This window comes from Ovis aries, chromosome 7 (assembly GCF_016772045.2).
Source record: "Ovis aries strain OAR_USU_Benz2616 breed Rambouillet chromosome 7, ARS-UI_Ramb_v3.0, whole genome shotgun sequence".
NCBI classification, from domain to species: Eukaryota; Metazoa; Chordata; class Mammalia; order Artiodactyla; family Bovidae; genus Ovis; species Ovis aries.
The window spans coordinates 71,920,653-71,939,317 of NC_056060.1; the positions used below are offsets into that span (position 1 = coordinate 71,920,653).

General features: G+C 35.1%; 1 protein-coding gene across 2 annotated transcripts in view; it reads left to right on the forward strand.

Annotated features, from left to right (window-relative positions):
• The window catches only part of HIF1A (hypoxia inducible factor 1 subunit alpha), a 46,780-nt gene that overhangs the window by 9,640 nt on the left and 18,475 nt on the right, over window positions 1–18,665 (forward strand). For both annotated transcript variants that reach the window (XM_027971913.2, XM_027971915.3), the window contains exons 2-5: window positions 12,185–12,375; window positions 12,867–13,012; window positions 13,100–13,184; window positions 18,083–18,195. In XM_027971913.2, the coding sequence (XP_027827714.1) occupies window positions 12,185–12,375; window positions 12,867–13,012; window positions 13,100–13,184; window positions 18,083–18,195 (535 nt within the window). The remainder of the gene's footprint in view (window positions 1–12,184; window positions 12,376–12,866; window positions 13,013–13,099; window positions 13,185–18,082; window positions 18,196–18,665) is intronic.

The window sequence follows — 18,665 nt, forward strand, 5'->3', positions numbered from 1 at the left end:
ATTTGGTTGTTAGAGGATGGAAAATTAAGAAAGCCTCCTTTTCCATGCATTTTGGGAGTCAAAATTTCATTAAAGGTCTATTTAGTCTGTTTGCAGAGAAGAGTTGGAAATTGCCTACCTTTGCAGTAACATAGCTAAAATGTTTAAATGAGTTATGTTTCAAATCAGTAGAGCCTTCATTAGGGGTGGAGGAAGGGATATTTTCTTGGATAATAAGTTGATTTATTTCAGTGGCTCAAAAAATTTTTTCAGCCCTAGACCACTACTGTTAACACCTAAGCACCATGGCTTGTAACAGATTATTGCACATTCATTTATTCAGCAGATATTTGTGCATCTTATTTGTTAAGCAGAGCAGTGAATTGTTGATGGCTCAGGCCATAGTTAAATATTCAGTTTTTGGTATTAATTGATTCATTTATTATGTGTTCCATCTTTTATTTTTTTAATACAGTGTGATTTTAGGTTTGAGATTCTTGCAAAATAATTGACTTTAGGATTTAAGTATTATTAGTTTAATATAAACCATCACAGGAATATCCTCTATAATTGTGTTTACAAATTTGCCAATCTACTCTGAGAATTTTGTTTTTCAGTTGCTCAGTCATGTCTGACTTTTTGTGACCCTATAGATTGCAGCATGCCAGGCTTCCCTGTCCTTCACTATCTCGCTGAGTTTGCTCAAACTCATCTCCATAAGTCAGTGACGCCATCCAACCATCTCATCCTCTGTTGCCCCCTTCTCCTCTTGCCCTCAATCTTTCCCAGCATCAGGGTCTTTTCCAGTGAGCCAGCTCTTTGCATCAGGTGGCCAAAGTATTAAAGCTTCAGCTTCAGCATCAGTCCTTCCAATGATTATTCAGGATTGATTTCCTTTAGATTGGCTTGATCTCCTTGTAGTCCAAGGGACTCTCAAGGGTCTTCTCTAACACCACAGTTCAAAAGTATCAGTTCGTCAGGGTTCAGCTTTCTTTATGGTTCAAGTCTCACATCCATACATGACTACTGGAAAAAGCCATAGCTTCGACTAGATGGACCTTTGTTGGCAAAGTAATTTCTTTGCTTTTGAATACGCTGTCTAGATTTGTCATAGCTTTTATTCCAAGGAACAAGTGTCTTTTAATTTCGTGGCTGCAGTCATTGTCCACAGTGATTTTGGAGCTGAAGAATTTTCTTAGAGACACAAAAAACACATTTTTGTAGCTTTAAATGTTAGAAAGTTCTTTATTCCAATATTTCTCAATCCCAACTAATGTTTAGATCACTTTTGGAGCAAAGTAATACTTGTAAACCTTTGAGATGTGCCTGCTGCTGCTGCTAAGTCGCTTCAGTCGTGTCCGACTCTGTGAGACCCCATAGACGGAAGCCCACCAGGCTCCCCTGTCCCTGGGATTCTCCAGGCAAGAACACTGGAGTGGGTTGCCATTTCCTGCTCCAATGCATGTGACCTCAACATGATTATATCAGATTTAAAAATGTAACCCTGTTCCTTTTAGTGATTGTTTGGTACCAATTTGATCATAAACATATGCAACCTCAAACACAGGAGGTTTGTAGCAAGAATAGAGACCTTACAGAGATCGTCTAGATGATCCAGAACATGCTTTTTTCCCCCTTTTTTCTTACATCGCCACCAAAATAAGAATAAAAATTTGAAATTCTCAGAGGTTACCTTCATCGCTACTTTCACTCTATTGAGCAAAGCCTGCCATGTTAACTCCCGCTTATTACTCTCTGAAATTGTATAAATTGCATAATTGCATAAATTTGCCTTTGGTATGACATCCTTTTCAAATATCTGAAGGTACTTGTGTCTCTTCCTTCTATTCCTAAGTAAAAACATCCTTAAATTTCTTTATATTTTAATTTAAAAATTCTTTGTTAAGCTTCTGATTTGTGGAAAGGCATAGGCCATATTAAATACAGGGGCATTATTCCTAGGTGGAATCTGAGAGCTGTTGCTTAGTAAAAGTGTTATTTATCCTCTTTTTATAGACAAGCAGGATCAGAGGGTTAGTTGAAATTTTATTTTGTAACATTGGATAGGATGGGTTAGTGTAGGTGGAGAATCAAGCCATGGCTTCAGAAGAGCTTCTCTTTTGTCATTATTTTCAGAAATGTCATCATGGTCAGGGTTTAGAACTAAATAGGAAAAATCTTCAGGATATGATTTCTGTGTATATACCTTTATTCTGATACATGTGTTTTCCTCCTACTATATGAGAAAAAAACTTGATTGTTATAACTTATGTATCTTGTTATATTTTAAGCAAATAATTAGAGAAACTTCTTTCTGGGACTTTCCTGGTGGTCCAGTGATTAAGACTTTACTTGCCAATGCAGGCCTTGCGAGTTTGATCCCTGTTTAGAGAGTAAAGATCCCACATGCCTCAGGGCTGAAAAACTAAAATATAAAATGGAAGCAATATTGTGACAAATTCAACAGTCTTTAAAAATGCTCTACGTCAAAAACTTTTTTTAAAAAAATGACACACTTTTCTGAATATACACATGCGTAAAGTGTAATGTCACTAACCTTGATTACCAGTCTCAGTTCTGTTACTATCAGAAAGCGTATGATAAGGGAAATGGAAAGGGATTGACAAGGTGAGAACGGAGGTAATGCAAAGGGAGAAGAGTGGTAGAGTAGGTGATATGATTTTGGGAAGCCTTTAATCACAGCTGTTTCGGAGAGTGAGCCTCAATGCTTTGATGTTTGTGACATTCATAAAGAGTTTTAAGAACTGACTTATAAAAAATTATTTCAGAGAACTGAAAAAATATTGCACCATTGTCACATTTTTCATTTAGTCATCTTTACTCCGTGGTAAAGAATCCATCTGCCAATGCAGGAGATGCAGGAGACAGGGGTTCCGTATCTGGATCAGAAAGATCTCCTGGAGGAGGAAATGGCAATCCGCCCCAGTATTCTTGCCTGAAAAATCCCACGGATAGAGGAGCCTGGCAGGCTACTATCCATGGGGTCGCAAAGAGTTGGACACTACTTGAGCATGCATGCAAAGCCTAATTATGCTCTGATCTTTTTGAGGAAAAGTTACTGGTTTTACCATGCACACACTTTATTACTGACTTATTGAGTTGTACCTATAGCTTCTTATTCCCAGCAGTTGTATCTTGTTCTCCCAGCAATTTTACTGCTCACTCAGTTCAGTGTTCTGCCTGACAAACATAGCTGTGGTATGTGTATGTACGTGCATAGTCAGTCACTCAGTGATGTCCGACTCTTCGCTACCTCATGGACTATAGCCTGCCAGGCTCCTCTGTTCATGAAATTTTCTAGGCAAGAATAGTGGCGTAGGTTGCCATTTCCTACTCCAGGAGAATTTTCCTGACCCAGGTATCAAACCCAGGTCTCTTGTGTCTCCTGCATTGACAGTTGGATTCTTTACCACTGAGCCACCTAGATAGCTAGTGATATATATATGTAGTTATAGCTAAAAATAAGTTTTTTCAGTTTTCAAATTTGCTGGCTAGCCCGTTAAATTTTTGCTATGCTGCTGCTGCTAAGTCACTTCAGTCGTGTCCGACTCTGTGCGACCCCATAGACGGCAGCCCACCAGGCTCCTCAGTCCATGGGATTTTCCAGGCAAGAGTACTGGAGTGGGTTGCCATTGCCTTCTCCAAAATTTCTGCTATAAGACCTGCTAATAGTTCTCAAAGTGCTATAGCTTAAGAATCACCTGGGTGTTTAATTAATAGAAGAATTCTCAGGTGCTCACCTCCAAAGATTCTGACTTGGTAAATTGAGGATGAGACTCAAAATATGTAAACTTTATAAGTACCCATAGATGAAACACAAACCTTGAACATCTAGGAATGCTCATCAGAATCACCGGGAAGATTGTATTTTTATTATTATTTTTTAATGGACTTCATCTATTTTTTCTTCCAGTTTTATTGAGATATAATTCACACACAGAACTGAATAAGTTTAAGGTGGGCAGCATAATAATTTGACTTATATACATCATGTAATGATTACCATAATAAGTTTAGCAAACATCCATCATTTTACATAGATACAAAATTTTAAAAAAAGTTTTTTCTTGTGATGAGAACTCAGAATTTACTCTCAGCAATTTTCATATGTAACATATAGCAGTGCCAATTTATTAATCATGTTGTACACAGAAAATTGTAGTTTAAACCAACATCTCAAGCCTACGATTTGAATTTCCAGGGTTGGGATCTAGGCACAAATATCTGGGGAGAAAAATTCTATTGGCAATTGTGATGCATACCACAAGTCAACCATTGATTAGTCTAAGTCCATACTGTATTTTATAGTGACTTTCTAAATATGTGGCAGTGTTAATGTCTTACAGTCCAGATATGTTGTCTGTGTTTGTAAAGAATTTGGGCAGATTTTTTAAAGAGAAGGTATTTAGTAAACAATTTTGAGTGTTGAAAAACAATATTTTACTTCTCTGGGCATTTTTGAAGGACACAACAAAGTATTTTCCTAGAGCGGAGGGGCTCAAGGTATTCTCCAGACCAACATCTTTGCTATTACCTGATAATTTATTAGCATTACAGATCTTTAGACCGATCCAGTCTTTCAAAGTGGAAACTCTGATTGTGAGGGCAGCTAAAGTTTGAGAACCTCCATCTTAGAGTAATAGCTTCACATTTTTTGGTTTAATTTATCTAGTACTTTATATATTGTACGGGATCAGAGTTTTTTTTTTTTTTTTTTGAGAGGCTCCAGACTGATTCTAAACCAAGAGAGAGGTGATTTTTAAATCATTAGTTAAGAAAAACAAAAGCATATTCTTTTTCAAAACAGAACTTCAACACATACACACACAATCATGTAAACAGATGTAAATCTATTAGCAAATTAAGACATTTAATTAGTGCATAAATAGGATATTTACATATTAAAGCTATCTCAGATGTGATACAGATTTCATTTTCAGAATGTACCCTCTAATTTCAAACTGATTCAGTTTTTTCTTTTTATTTCACTGGAACATTAGAAAATAGTGTTAAAACTAAGCACGTTGTGAGATTATTTGAAGGTGAATAATCTTTCTCTAATTGTGGACATAAGTTGGACATATTAAGTTGGAAATGGCAACCTGCTCCAGTATTCTTACCTGGGAAATCCCATGCACAGAGGAGCCTGGTGGGTGACAGTCCATGGGGGGTCGAAAAGAGTTGGCCATAACTTAGTGACTAAACAGCAACAACTAAGTAAGATAATGATCATCTAAACCAACAAAATTTTAAGCTGCTTTCAAATATAATACAATTGTATGTATTCTTGATGTTTTTTGTTAGAAACAAACCATTTCACCTGTTTTTTGAAATTTCAAATTAATTACAAAGTTTAATTTTCAGAATCTGAAAATTGATTAGAATGAGAAACTGAAAATATTGAATTATATTGTTTACTCAGTTTTACTTTCCATTCCCTGGAAAAAGTATGGTTGTACTTGCTTTATTCCAAGATGAAGAAAAAAAAAATTAACTTGTTTTCAGTTAGTCTTTTTGGGAAACAACTTTAAAAGTTACATGACTACTTTCAGATTTTTCAGTGCAGGTGCATTGGTAGTGTTAAGTGTTAATTCAATGGGAATTTTTCTTAAAATAATCTGATTCTCCCATCTTGAAACTGCTAATTTTTAATGTTTGTAAACTTTGCTACACTTTGTATCATTGTATTTTTCTGGTTTTATCTGTGCATTTGTAAGTTATAAATCTATTTATAATGCATACATATGTGTTACAACAAATTTTGTTGTAAAGCCTGTTTTTTTTGCATACTGCTCTATTGTAACATATCTTTGTGACCCCATAGACTGCAGCCCGCCAGGCTCATCTGTCCATGGAATTCTCCAGGCAAGAACACTGGAGTGGGTAGCCATTTCCTCCTCCAGGGATAATAAGAATACTTTTGATAATAAATACAAAATACTTGTTTGAGGGTAACCCTCCCTTGGGGGAGGCAGGGAACGAGGTTAGAAATCAACTTAATGAAAACTTTCATGTATTATAATAATTACAAGACTCTCTTGGGAAAGATTATATAGAAAATAAAGTGAATCAGCTATCATGTTTCCAGATGGACTAGGAGGACATAAAATAAATGTGATAAACGTGTTGATTTAATTGGTTAACAACATTAACTATACCTCATGCGTTTTCCTGACATAGATTGCAGTGATAAGGGAAGTAATCTTAAACTTCAAGCTTCTCTTTAGCAAGTTGGTATTCTAGTTTCTCAGCTCTCTGCCTGTGCTCTAAATCTCTCCTCTGTTGAGATCACTTACTCTTCCTTGGTGATGATATTGTTGCTATTCACTGTTAATACTGCTTAGTGAATTTTTTTTTTTTTTTTTTAGCTTTTCCCCCCATTCTAAGTTATGTGTGGTATGCTTACTTATATTTGAAAGTGCATATCTGGATAATCACAGTAAATCCCAATAGTATGCCTTGTTCATAGTGCTGACATTGTTATGCTGTTTAATTATGATTGTAATCTATAGGATCATAGGAGTGCTGGTAAAGCACAAATTCAGTGCTGAAGTCAAATCAAATAGCAGATTTGGGCCAAGTACTAAAGCCACTTGTGCACGTTTCCTACTAAGAACACAAGTGAATGAGGCAGTTTCCTTCCTGCAAGAAGCTTTAAGGGACTGTAGAGGGACATAATTATGGCAGAATAACCAGAGTGGTCAGATCTAGGGGAGACGAGCAGTTTTAAAAGACAGCATGCAGAGACAAAATGATGATGGAATTGAATTTTGAAAGTTTCTCACATAAATTTACCAAGTGACATATTGAGAAGGATACCTCAGCAGAGAGAGTAGGGTAGTGAGCCAGAAATGAATAAGCTATTATGCTTTTGAGTAACTACACTGTGGCTGAAGAAATGTGGGAAATGATGAGGATGAAGAGATGGGCAGGAAACTAGCTAAAGGAAGGTTTTACCTGAATAATTAGACTTTGTGAAGTGTACATTTGATGGGATTTTAAGGACATAATATCAGAGCTCTTATTTTGAAAGTATCATTGAGGTAATTTGAGGGCAACATTTAATGAATGTGACAGTGAAGATTAGTTCAGTCAATGATTACTAAATTTCACTGTGTATAATACACATTTTGGGAGTTTAAAAAAAAACAGATTTGGGGAATCTACTTCACATCTACTGAATCAGATTTACAAAGATTGAACCCAGAAGTTTGAAATGTTGACTTTCCCAGGTAATTACAATGCACCTTGACTGGCATTTGCGAATATTGCATTAAGTAACTACTTTAGTAGACTAAGTTCCATGAGTTCTGTTCTGCTTATCACTATATTCCGAGTACCTACACAGTGCATAGTACTTGATAAATATTCAGTAAATATGTATTGAATTAATAGTTCTTGAATGAAGTTTATTCTGAGGTTCAGGAAGGCCACTTCCCATCTAGTGTTTTGGTTCTCTAAAATATTATGATAATTAAATACATATAATGAAAGCATTGTATGTATGTGAAAGCAGTACACAGTGCCTAGCACATAGTAAGTGCTCAATAAGTGTTTTGGGGAGGGGGGGCGGGAATTCTCTACATCTTTTTTCTCCTGGTACTTTGTGTAAATAAGGTATTTTGGGAATTGACTTATGCCTGGCCAGATCTCCTGAAGTATGTATGCAGATTGGTTTCACTATGGGGAGCTGGATGTTATGCAAATAAAACACTAACAATAGTGAGCTAAGATATTCAAATTAAGTACAGAGATACTCCTTTGTACAAATTAAAAATAAAGTCTAGTGAGAGTATATGAGGTAGACTGGATTACTGGATTACTGATTCTCTCCCCTTAGTGGTTGGTAGTACCAATTAAAAGTTGCTTTGCTTTAAGAGGTAGTTGGTGGGGCAGAAAGAAGCCTTGCCTTTCAATTAGAAGTTTGGATTTACAAGCAGACTCCAGAAAAGAGTTCCTCTGAATAGTTGAGGATCAGGTTCTAAATTCCAAAGCCAACCCGTGTACCTCCCTTTTATGTCTTTGGAGATGTGAAGGAACCCAATTTTGAACTTTATAATAATGGTCTGGACTTATAAGTACTTATCTTGGTAATTAAAATAAGTTTCTGAGAGGCAGCATAGTCTAGTGTTATTTAATGGTTTCTAGAGTCAGACTGCTTATTTGAATACAGGCTTACCATTTATTAACTACATAAACTTGGGTAAACTGTTCACGTTCCATTATCTGTAATACGGTGATGATATAATAATTTAAATAAGTTAATAGTTGAAAAATGTTTAGAATACCAATGTTTACATAGTATGTACCATGTATAGATGTTTAGACTCAAAGCTGCAGGCCAAAATGCCAACTAAAGAATGAAAACTTCTTGGAATTTCCCCTGACCTGAGGAGACATCAAGAAGTACCAGGCAGTGAAAACAGTGAGATACACAAATTTTACCTAACAGCTTGGCAAAAATTAAAATGATAAAAAAGATCCATAATATTGATATATTACTGCAGAAAACATGTGCAAATAAATACACGCATTCGTGGGTTGGCAGAGACAAAAAATGGAAACAACGTTTTGGAAAGGATAAGTTAAATGCCACATCCTTCAGATCATGGAATTTCACTTAGAATGTCTGTCTTATATAAATACTTACACAAGAAGTGCAAAACTTTAAAGCAGCAAGTAATAGAGTTGATTTTTAAGAAATTTTACGTTAACTTTATTAGAAATGTCTGATCATCTGTTAACATTTTGAGTGATTATGATCTAACTTCAGTTCTTAAAGTCATTTACAATTAGGAATGCCAACAGGCCTTTCTTGTACAATTAGTAGACAGTACAGATGAATTAACATATATACAGTTATTTTGTATTCTTACTAATCTGAAGAATAATAGGCATTCTCTGTAAAATGGCTACTGCTTATTCATGAACTCTGTACACAAGAAACTGAATAAGACAGCAGCTGTAAATGTATTTCCTATACAAAATCATATGAAGATATAACTTAGCTTTTTGTCCACTACTGTATGTTAAATAATAATGAAATAATAAGTATGTGAAAGCTAGAGTATCACAAAGATTGAGCTATATTGCTAGTTTACTCAAACATTGATTCTAAAATGGTCATGGAAATGGGTAAGCAAACTATTCAAAAGACAGAATTTTTACTGTACTCTTGACTGATTTCTAGCATGACTATCAGATTATGAATGGCACCTTATACAGACATATTAATGGCAGAACTTTATTTGATCTGTACTTAATAAAAACAACATAGATGGAATTGATAATTTAGAGAAAAACGGTGCCCTTATTTGCATGCTAAAAATCTGCTTGTTCTGGTCTACAATAGTTTTATTGTGCCATCTAAGAATAAGTAAATAGAACAGGATTCTCCTTTGTGGAACCTAGACTCCTTCTTGGTCAATAATAATATAATTGTGTGGGGTATGACCTGATAAAAAGAGCCTTCCTGCGAGTAGACAAGAAATGGGGCAGTTCAGATGCTGAAACTTTATTAAGAGTTTTGGAAGTTTTAGCTTTAACCTGAGAAATGTTTTAAGAGCTCCTATAGTCACATGTGAAAAACACCAGATAAATTTCTTCATTAAATCTTTATTACAGGTCTCCTGATTGCTTTATGTCTAGATTGATTATGAATAGAAGATATACTGATTTTCATCACCTTCTTCATCTAATTTAGGTTTGTCAACTCTTGAGGTATCATATTACTTCTTTGATAAGGCTTACTATTTTTTTTCCCCGAAAAACTTGGCTAATGCTCAAATTCCTGTTCTCACAGTCTTCACTAGCTTATATGTTGTCTTTTAAATGTTTTTTCCAAACTGTCATTTGTAATGGATTTGTCTTATAAACTTAGTTGCCATATCTTGGACAATCATTATCTTCAAAGTTCTGAACAATACAAATATTTCTAAAGGTATGGAGATAATGCATCATGACGGTTAGCTTGATCAAATGCCCTTTAAAAGCATATAATACGTAATATAAGGATTTGTTTTTCACCAAGTATTTCAGTTGGGTAGTAATTTGTTGGTAGCTTAGATTTGGTTGAGTAATTAAATCAAAGAGGGCTTAGTAAATCTGATGGAAGTTTCTGGTAAAATTCTGATTACCTGGACTAATTATGGCATTTGAACCAATATCCATGTTTATCATAAGATCATTGATTATCAGTCTTTTTTTGTTGTTGTTGATTTTACTTGAACCAGATAGGAATCTGTTTCCCACTGCCATTGCTGCCTCTTACCTGCCAATCCAAAAGGGAAAAGAAGTGAGAGAAACAGTGTCTGAGATGTTAAACTTTTATTATTGTACATTTAAAACATTTACTTAAAGTCAATGAGAACAATGAATGCAAATTTAAAAATGAAGTTTTTAGACTGAGGACATTGTCAGATTTTCATGTTAGCCTTAGCATGTAATATATTTTTGTGTTTTTTAAAAAAAAAATTCTACAGCATTGAGATAATCCTGATTCACAAATACCAAGTTATAAGTAGTAATATTTTTAAATAGCTCACCTTAAATCTCAAAATACTCAAGTTAAATTAATCTAGATGCTTGAATTGAACTTTTTCTATCAAAGTTCACTTACTAATAGTAGCAAATATTCACATTCCTTATGAAAGTATAAAAAGTCAGATGAGCACACACTCTGAGAATGAGGACCTTGCTTTTTTTGGGGAATGTTACTTCTGTGATTGAATCTTTGTAGCTTTGCAGATCGCTGGAGGGAGAAGAGATTTACGTGGAAGCAATTATGTACTTAGTTCGTAGAATATAAGGAAGATTAACTGAAATAATGCTGGCAAGATCCTTAACATACTGCTCAGTGCTTAGTAAATGGTAATGGTTATTTTCAACATTTAATAAATAATTGACTTAATTGGATTAGGTTGAGGGTCATAGGAGGCCAGCTGACTATTTGAGGTAGAAGCCACATTCTGCATTCAGAAGATAAAGCCTTGTGGAAGAGCAGACACGTAAATAAGAAAACACCTGCATTCAAATCCTGTCTGCTACAGCATGGCTATTTTTAGCCTAATGAATCCCAGATTCCTAGTATATAAAATAGGGATAATATTTAATCTATTTATAGGTTGTTTTGAGAGAAGTAGTACAGGTAATATTTGACATGTAGTAGGTTTTAATAAACAATAGCTACTAAAGAAGCAGCTAAGGCCAGAACCAGGTTAGCCTTGTCTACCTTCAGCTGGTAGATAATGCTACATAGTGATACAAAGAAAGATGGTTCTGCTTGGATGACTTATGAAAATCTTTCTAACTGGTTTTATTCTTGGAAGAGTTGCCTAAAGATACATAATTATATTGACACCCTCAGTAATTTTCTTTGGTTTCCCAGGTGGCTCAGTGGTAAAGAATCCACCTGCCAATGCAGGAGACTCAAGTTTGATTCCTGGGTTGGAAAGACCCCGTGGAGAAGGAAATGGCAACTCACTCCAATATTCTTGCCTGGAAGAATCCCATGGTTAGAGGAGCCTGCTGGGCTCCAGTCCATGGGGTCACAAAGAGTCGGACACAACTGAGCACACGTGCACGCATCTTCACCAGTAATCCTTCTTAGCCTGTTCTCTTAAATTTTTAGTATCGTGCCACATCTTTTTTTTTCCATACCCCTGCATTTATTTGGTACCTTTTGTGTCAGTAAAGATAAGGAACTGCTAAGGGAGTAAGCAACCTGAAAACAGTAGCTGATTATAGATGCTAATGTAAATTCCTATAGCTTATAGTCTGGATTGCTTGCATGGTAGGGGAGAGGGTAAGAAAGCCCAAAGTAAGACTACTTGTGAATGGCTGTGAAACTACAGCCTTAGATATACAGGCTACTTGTAAGGTTTTGGCCAAATCAAAAACATCCTCTCCAATTTGATGTGCCAGGGAGGAAACACTTGGTTTGGAGAGATAAAAAGCTTTATCTTGGACTTCTTGTGAGAGTTCCTTTTGTCTACAGTAATCCAAAAAATTGTATAGCTGTCTTGTAAAAATACATTTATGTAGTAGGATAAACCTCTATTCAATTACATGGCATCTTCTAATCTTTTCATCGTAAACAGAAAAATGTAAAATGAATTTTATTCAAGCAAAGGCAAACTGACGTTTAAATTTCTGTCTTTTTTTCCTCTCCTCTTTTGTTAAATAGGATAAGTTCTGAACGTCGAAAAGAGAAGTCTAGAGATGCAGCCAGATCTCGTCGAAGTAAAGAGTCTGAAGTTTTTTATGAGCTTGCTCATCAGTTGCCACTCCCCCATAATGTAAGCTCGCATCTTGATAAGGCTTCTGTTATGAGGCTCACCATCAGCTATTTGCGTGTGAGGAAACTTCTGGATGCTGGTGAGTTGTTTTACAAGGACATGATAGGTCTAAAATTTAGAAACCAAAAGTAATTGGAAATTACTTTTAGAAGGTGGTCATACTCTCACTTCTTTAACATGATATCCTTTTTATTACCTGCTTTTAAAGCTTCAGTCAGGAATGGTAAGATATTGGCCTCCCTCCGCCTCTTTTACTCTTGCCATACTTACCTACCTACTTACATTTATCTTACCTTAGTGACATGACCCTTCTCTTTTCAGTGGTTTGCCTTGCTTTATTACTTTAAATAATCATTAAAAGCAGCTGGCAAATCTAAATTTAGTGTCTGTTCTCTGGCTTTGACTGTTTTGTATTAAAAGAATGACAGAAGAAAAAATTTAAATATATGGAAAAAAATATGTGCTACATGTATTAAATAAAGTATCTGGGGAAAACTTTTAAAAAACATCTGAATATTACTATTATTTAAGTAAAACTTTAACCGTTTTTTCTTCTTGTACCTTTTTTAGGTGATTTGGATATTGAAGATGAAATGAAGGCACAGATGAACTGCTTTTATTTGAAGGCCTTGGATGGTTTTGTTATGGTTCTCACAGATGATGGTGACATGATTTACATTTCTGACAATGTGAACAAATACATGGGATTAACTCAGGTAAAATGCCCACATATTAAGAGCTGTTCTGTATGTGCTTATGATTTTGTTATAGATCTAATTTTTAAAATGTTTTTATTTTTACAGTTTGAACTAACTGGACACAGTGTGTTTGATTTTACTCATCCTTGTGACCATGAGGAAATGAGAGAAATGCTTACACACAGAAATGGTGAGAAGAAAAGTTTTTTGTTTGATTTATTTTGACAGGTGATTTTACTTAATTGGATACTATCACTAATCTTAAAAATTTTGTACTAACCTAAGGCAAAACCTCATTTCATGCTTAATAAAATGTTACTCTGTTCTTTGTTATATCCATGTTATTCTATTTTTTAGGAGTTTCATAAAAATACCTACGTTTTGAAAAAAGTCCATCTAATTCTGTAAATAATTATAGAGATATAAGACTTGATAAAATACAGTGGAAAAATAAATAAAAATCAGGACCAAGTAAGTTAATTTAATATTAACATTAAGGCAAGGAAGTCAGTCATACAAATAATAGGATTTTACATAGTTTAATATTAAAGTTAAGGTGCCAGTTTGGGTTCAAGCTTCTGAATGCCCAAGAAAAAAAAAGCTCACCAAATTTTAAAACATAACTGCTTATTTGACCCCTTAGATTGTTCATAATAATTGAAGACTATATAGTTCAGTTACAGAGTACTATATTATGGATGCCCTTGCATTTTTTGTTGTTGTTGTTGAGTTGCTAAGTCGTATCCAACTCTTTGTGACCCCATGGATTGCAGCATGCCAGATTGTCTTTCACTATCTCCCTGAGTTTGCTCCAACTCATGTCCATTGAGTCAGTGATGCCATCCAACCATCTTGTTCTGTGTCGTCCCCTTCTCCTGCCTTCAATACTTTCCAGCATCACAGTCTTTTCCAATGAGTATGCTCTTCGCATTGGGTGGCCAAAGTATTGGAGCTTCAGCATTAGTCCTTCCAGTGAATATTCAGGGTTGATTTCCTTTAGGGTTGACTGGTTTGACCTCCTTGCTGTCCAAGAGACTCTCATGAATCTTCTCCAGCACTACAGTTCAAAAGCATAAATTCTTCGACACTCAGCTTTCTTTATGGTCCAACTCTCACATCTTTACATGACTACTGGAAAAACCATAGCTTTGACTATATGGACTTTGGTCGACAAAGTGATGTCTTTGCTTTTTAATATGCTGTCTAGGTTTGTCATAGCTTTCCTTCCAAGAAACAGGCATCTTCTAATTTCATGTCTGTAGTTATCGTCCACAGTGATTTTGCAGCCCAATAAGAGAAAGTTAGTCACTGTTTCTACCTTTCCCCTTCTATTTGCCATGAAGTGATGGGACTGGATGCCATGATCTTAATTTTTAGAATGTAGAGTTTTTAAGCCAGCCTTTTCATTTTCCTCTTTCACCCTCATCAAGAGTCTCTTTAGTTCTTCTTCACTTTCTGCCATTAGAGTAGTATCATCTACATATCTGAGGTTGTTGATATTTCTCCCAGCAATCTTGATTCCAGTTTGTGATTCATCAAGCCTGGCATTTCACATGATGTACTCTGCATATAAGTTAAATAAATAGGGTGACAGTATACAGCCTTGAGGTATTCCTTTCCCAATTTTGAACCAGTCAGTTCTTCCATGTAAGGTTCTAACTTGCTTCTTGACCTGCATACAGGTTTCTCAGGAGACAGGTAAGATGATCTGGTATTCCCATCTCTTTAAAAAAGATCTACTAGGACCTTTAACTTTTAGGAATGAATTGTTAAAAATAATCAAATGTTTCAAGATTTGGGAAAAAGGTACTTTGTGCATTACAAATCTTAACAAATAAAGTCTTTTCATAAGTGTGCCTTGTTAAGCAGAGTATATGGATCATAATTTGATCTTTCTTTCATGACTCAAAGTTACCACACTGAAAATTTGTCTCTGTGCTCTGCAGTTGTTCTTTGCAGCTCTCCCATTTAAGCATATGTTTGTCTGTTTCTACAGTAAACCTCATTGATTATTCTTTGTCAGTGATCTTTTATGGTGTCCGTTCTAACCACATCTCATTTCTACTAAAAGTTAACCTTTACTGGAGATTATCGGCACTAGGACACTGTTTTCTGCATTTTATATGCTTTTACTCCTTTAAAAACCTTATGAAGTTACAATTTCTGTTCTACTGAGAAAACTGAGTTACAGAGTTACTGGCTAACTTGCCAAAGATTATTTGGTTAGCACAGTGAGGGTTAACTAAGGTAGACTGGTTCAAGTCTATACTCCTTAGTACTTTAGAGCTCTTTCCATATTCACCAACTCTCAATGCATTCCTACTGCCATTTCTTACCTCGGAGCCCCTTCTGTTTTTTAATTTCATGTTGTGTGTTTACTGTGAACTTGGAAAAGCAAATGCATACTTCTTAGAATTTTGTGTAAAGGAGGAGTAAATATACTCTGAGCAAGGACCTAAGTGGACTGCTGATGAGTTTAATATATAACTTCCAGTGTTTATACTTTGACGTTTGTATTGGCAGCTCAGTGCTTCCCTTGGTCTAGACTATAAATGCATAGATATTTGGAAGTCTTATTTTGGTTTGGTGATGATGCTAATACATTATTCTAAATCCAATCTAGTCTACTTATTAGAGCTTAGATGTATGTTTTTAACCAGGTGCTTTTGTTAAAGCACATGTACTACTCTTATTGTAATAGATTTGTGATTTAAATTATGAACTTAAAAAAAATAATTCCTAATGGTGGTTAGTGAATTTCTGATATTTTGTTGGGAAACAAAAATGCAGATTTTCACTTTTAGCAAAGTAGGGCTGCTACAATACAGTACATTTTAAGGATACACTAAGAGCCTATGGTATGTTTATACAGCATAGTCCTATTTCATTTAAATTCTAAATAGAATTTAGAGTTCATTAAATTATTATAAAGTATTTATTTTTATAGAGCTGAAAACTTAGTTGTTTAAAATTTTATTAAGAAAATGTTAGTAGTGTTCACTTACCTTAGTGTTAAATTTATCTTCATGTCCCAGTTCAAAGGCTTTAGGTTTCCATCGGGCAGTCTAATTCAAGTTTAGATTATGAAGGACTGAAAATACCTCAGAGGCTTTACATGTGGATGTCTGCTGCTACCACAAGGACCCCTTCCCCGCCCCCCATACACACACTCCTATACCATCACCCAAGGCCATTATGGTTCTTATTGCATCTTAACATTCACTTTCAATTGCTTCTAGGGAGGGCAAATTCAGTCCTATTTAAGTAAACCTGACATAGACTGGCGATTCAATTCACATGATAGTATACATGTTAGAATGTCTGACGCAGGATGCAGCATGCTTGGGGCTGGTGCATGGGGATGACCCAGAAAGTTGTTATGGGGAGGGAGGTGGGAGGGGGGTTCATGTTTGGGAATGCATGTAAGAATTAAAGATTTTAAAATTTAAAAAATAAAAACTAAAATTAAAAAAAAAAAAAAGAAAAAAAAAATAAGTAAACCTGAATAACTTGTTATCAGCACCAAGACTGTCCCAACTTGCCTATGTTCCATAATTCCAAGTATGAACTAGAACTCTTCTTTCTCAAGAGTCCAGTATTTCTAGCTATGCAAGCCTAAATTTACTCTTTTTGACTTGACACTTTCAATATACTAGCCTTAAAATCTCCAGACCTTTTTTTATAAGTTCTCTTTTCCCTTATTTCCATTAATCTTCCAAGTTTTTATAGATTTTACCTCTTCATTTGTCTTTTGTCACCCTTTTTTTCACTTCTACTGCCTGCTGCTCAGCCCCTCGTTACCATCATTATTCTAACATACATATTTTGCTGCTATATTAATGTTCCTTAGGTTGCTATTGTGCTTCCCAACTCAAAAATTTTTGGAAGCTGCATTTGTATACTAAAGACTGATCTAATTGTGGCACCCATGGCCCTCTCTAGTTATAGCCCTAACCATCCCTTCTAACTTTGTCTGATTACTCTTCTGTATGTACTTTATATTAGAGTCAAACTGAATTATGCACACTGTTCCCAAATGTGTGATGTTTTTCCTCACCTCTATGTTTTTCACTCTTCCTTTTGCCCAAATGTTGTTACTCATCTCTACTTACTGAAATTCTAACATCTCTTTTTCTGAGAAGGAGTTTTTGATTTCCCCTTGACTTAAAGTTATCTCCTGATCTCTCTTTGTTCTTTTTCAAAGTGTTCTTGTAAGTCTTGAGCATTTACTTTGCATTGTGTTGTTGTCACTGACCTCACTACATCTACTCAATTTTTAACTTCTTCAGGACAGGCATTGTGTCTTGTTCATCTTTATATTGCCTGAAATATCCAGTCAATATCCTGAATAATGAATACTTGAATGAAGTATTTGGCTTGAATCAGACTGATCAATGAAGAGAAGAAATGAAGTTGCTCTTTGTTAGTTGAGTGTAATCTCATTTTATTAGTTATTGAGGCTTAGAATGGGAGTAAACACACTTCAGGTTGTTTAATTCTAACTTTGCTTTGAAAAGTCATTCAATATGTTTTTTTCCCCTAGTAACAAAGTAGAGATTTCCTCTTTGCAATTTCCTCCTTGCTTTACAGGAAAATTTTAGAAAAATCAGATATATAAAGATGTTATTTGGTATTAAAAAGAAATTTTATATTTGAAAAGTTCTATAAATATACAGAATGTTTGTTATAAGTTGAGCTAACACATTTGGAGGAGTTTGCTTAAGTTCTTTTTTGGCGGGGGTGGGGGAGGTGTGCTTTATACACTGATAACACAGTTAGGGAGCAAATTCATACTGTGTTTATATTTCTTTGTAATCTGACCAACTCTATTGGCTTGAATGTGAAATGATTAAGTGTTATTCTCATCGCACCATCTCAGGGAATCACTGCTATTGTGAACCCGTTACTTACTACAAGTGTGTTAAATCCCTTGGATATATTGGAGTGAGCAAAGCAGGTGTGAAGCATTGTTCTCATATTGAGACTTTCCATTGAATAGCACCTAGGTACTGGGCACTGTGCTACTTCTTCTGTAACACATTTGTATATTTAATTATGTTTTTAAACTTTATTTCATGTTTTCATTAGGCCTTGTAAAAAAGGGTAAAGAGCAAAATACACAGCGGAGCTTTTTTCTCAGAATGAAGTGTACCCTAACTAGCCGGGGGAGAACTATGAACATAAAATCTGCAACATGGAAAGTAAGTATAAAAATTATCTGTGACTACAGCTGATTCCTAGATAAATTAATGCATCTTCACATTACTAGTAGTAAGACAACATTAGAACTGTGAGGGAAAACTTATTGTTCCTTTGTGTTTATAGATTTGATATCCAAAAAGTTTAGTAATTCATCAGTTAAGAGGCATGAACTTAAGTTATGTGGACATTCAGCTTTGCCAGCCACCCAGTGTTTGAATCTTGCTAACATTAATATTTTATTCATTGTTGTATCATTTCTTTGCTCAGTTTTGAAACATCGTCATCAGAGCAAGAAATAACCATCAAACAGGTATAGTGGCCAGATAAAAACAAGCTCAGATTTGTACGAAGGGAAATTTTTTCAAAGACTAATCTTATGGTACCTGAAGAGTAGGTCATGGGTGGTAGTGTAGAGAAAACACTGATTTTCAAAAATATAGTGATCTACTAATGATAGTAAATTTTATCA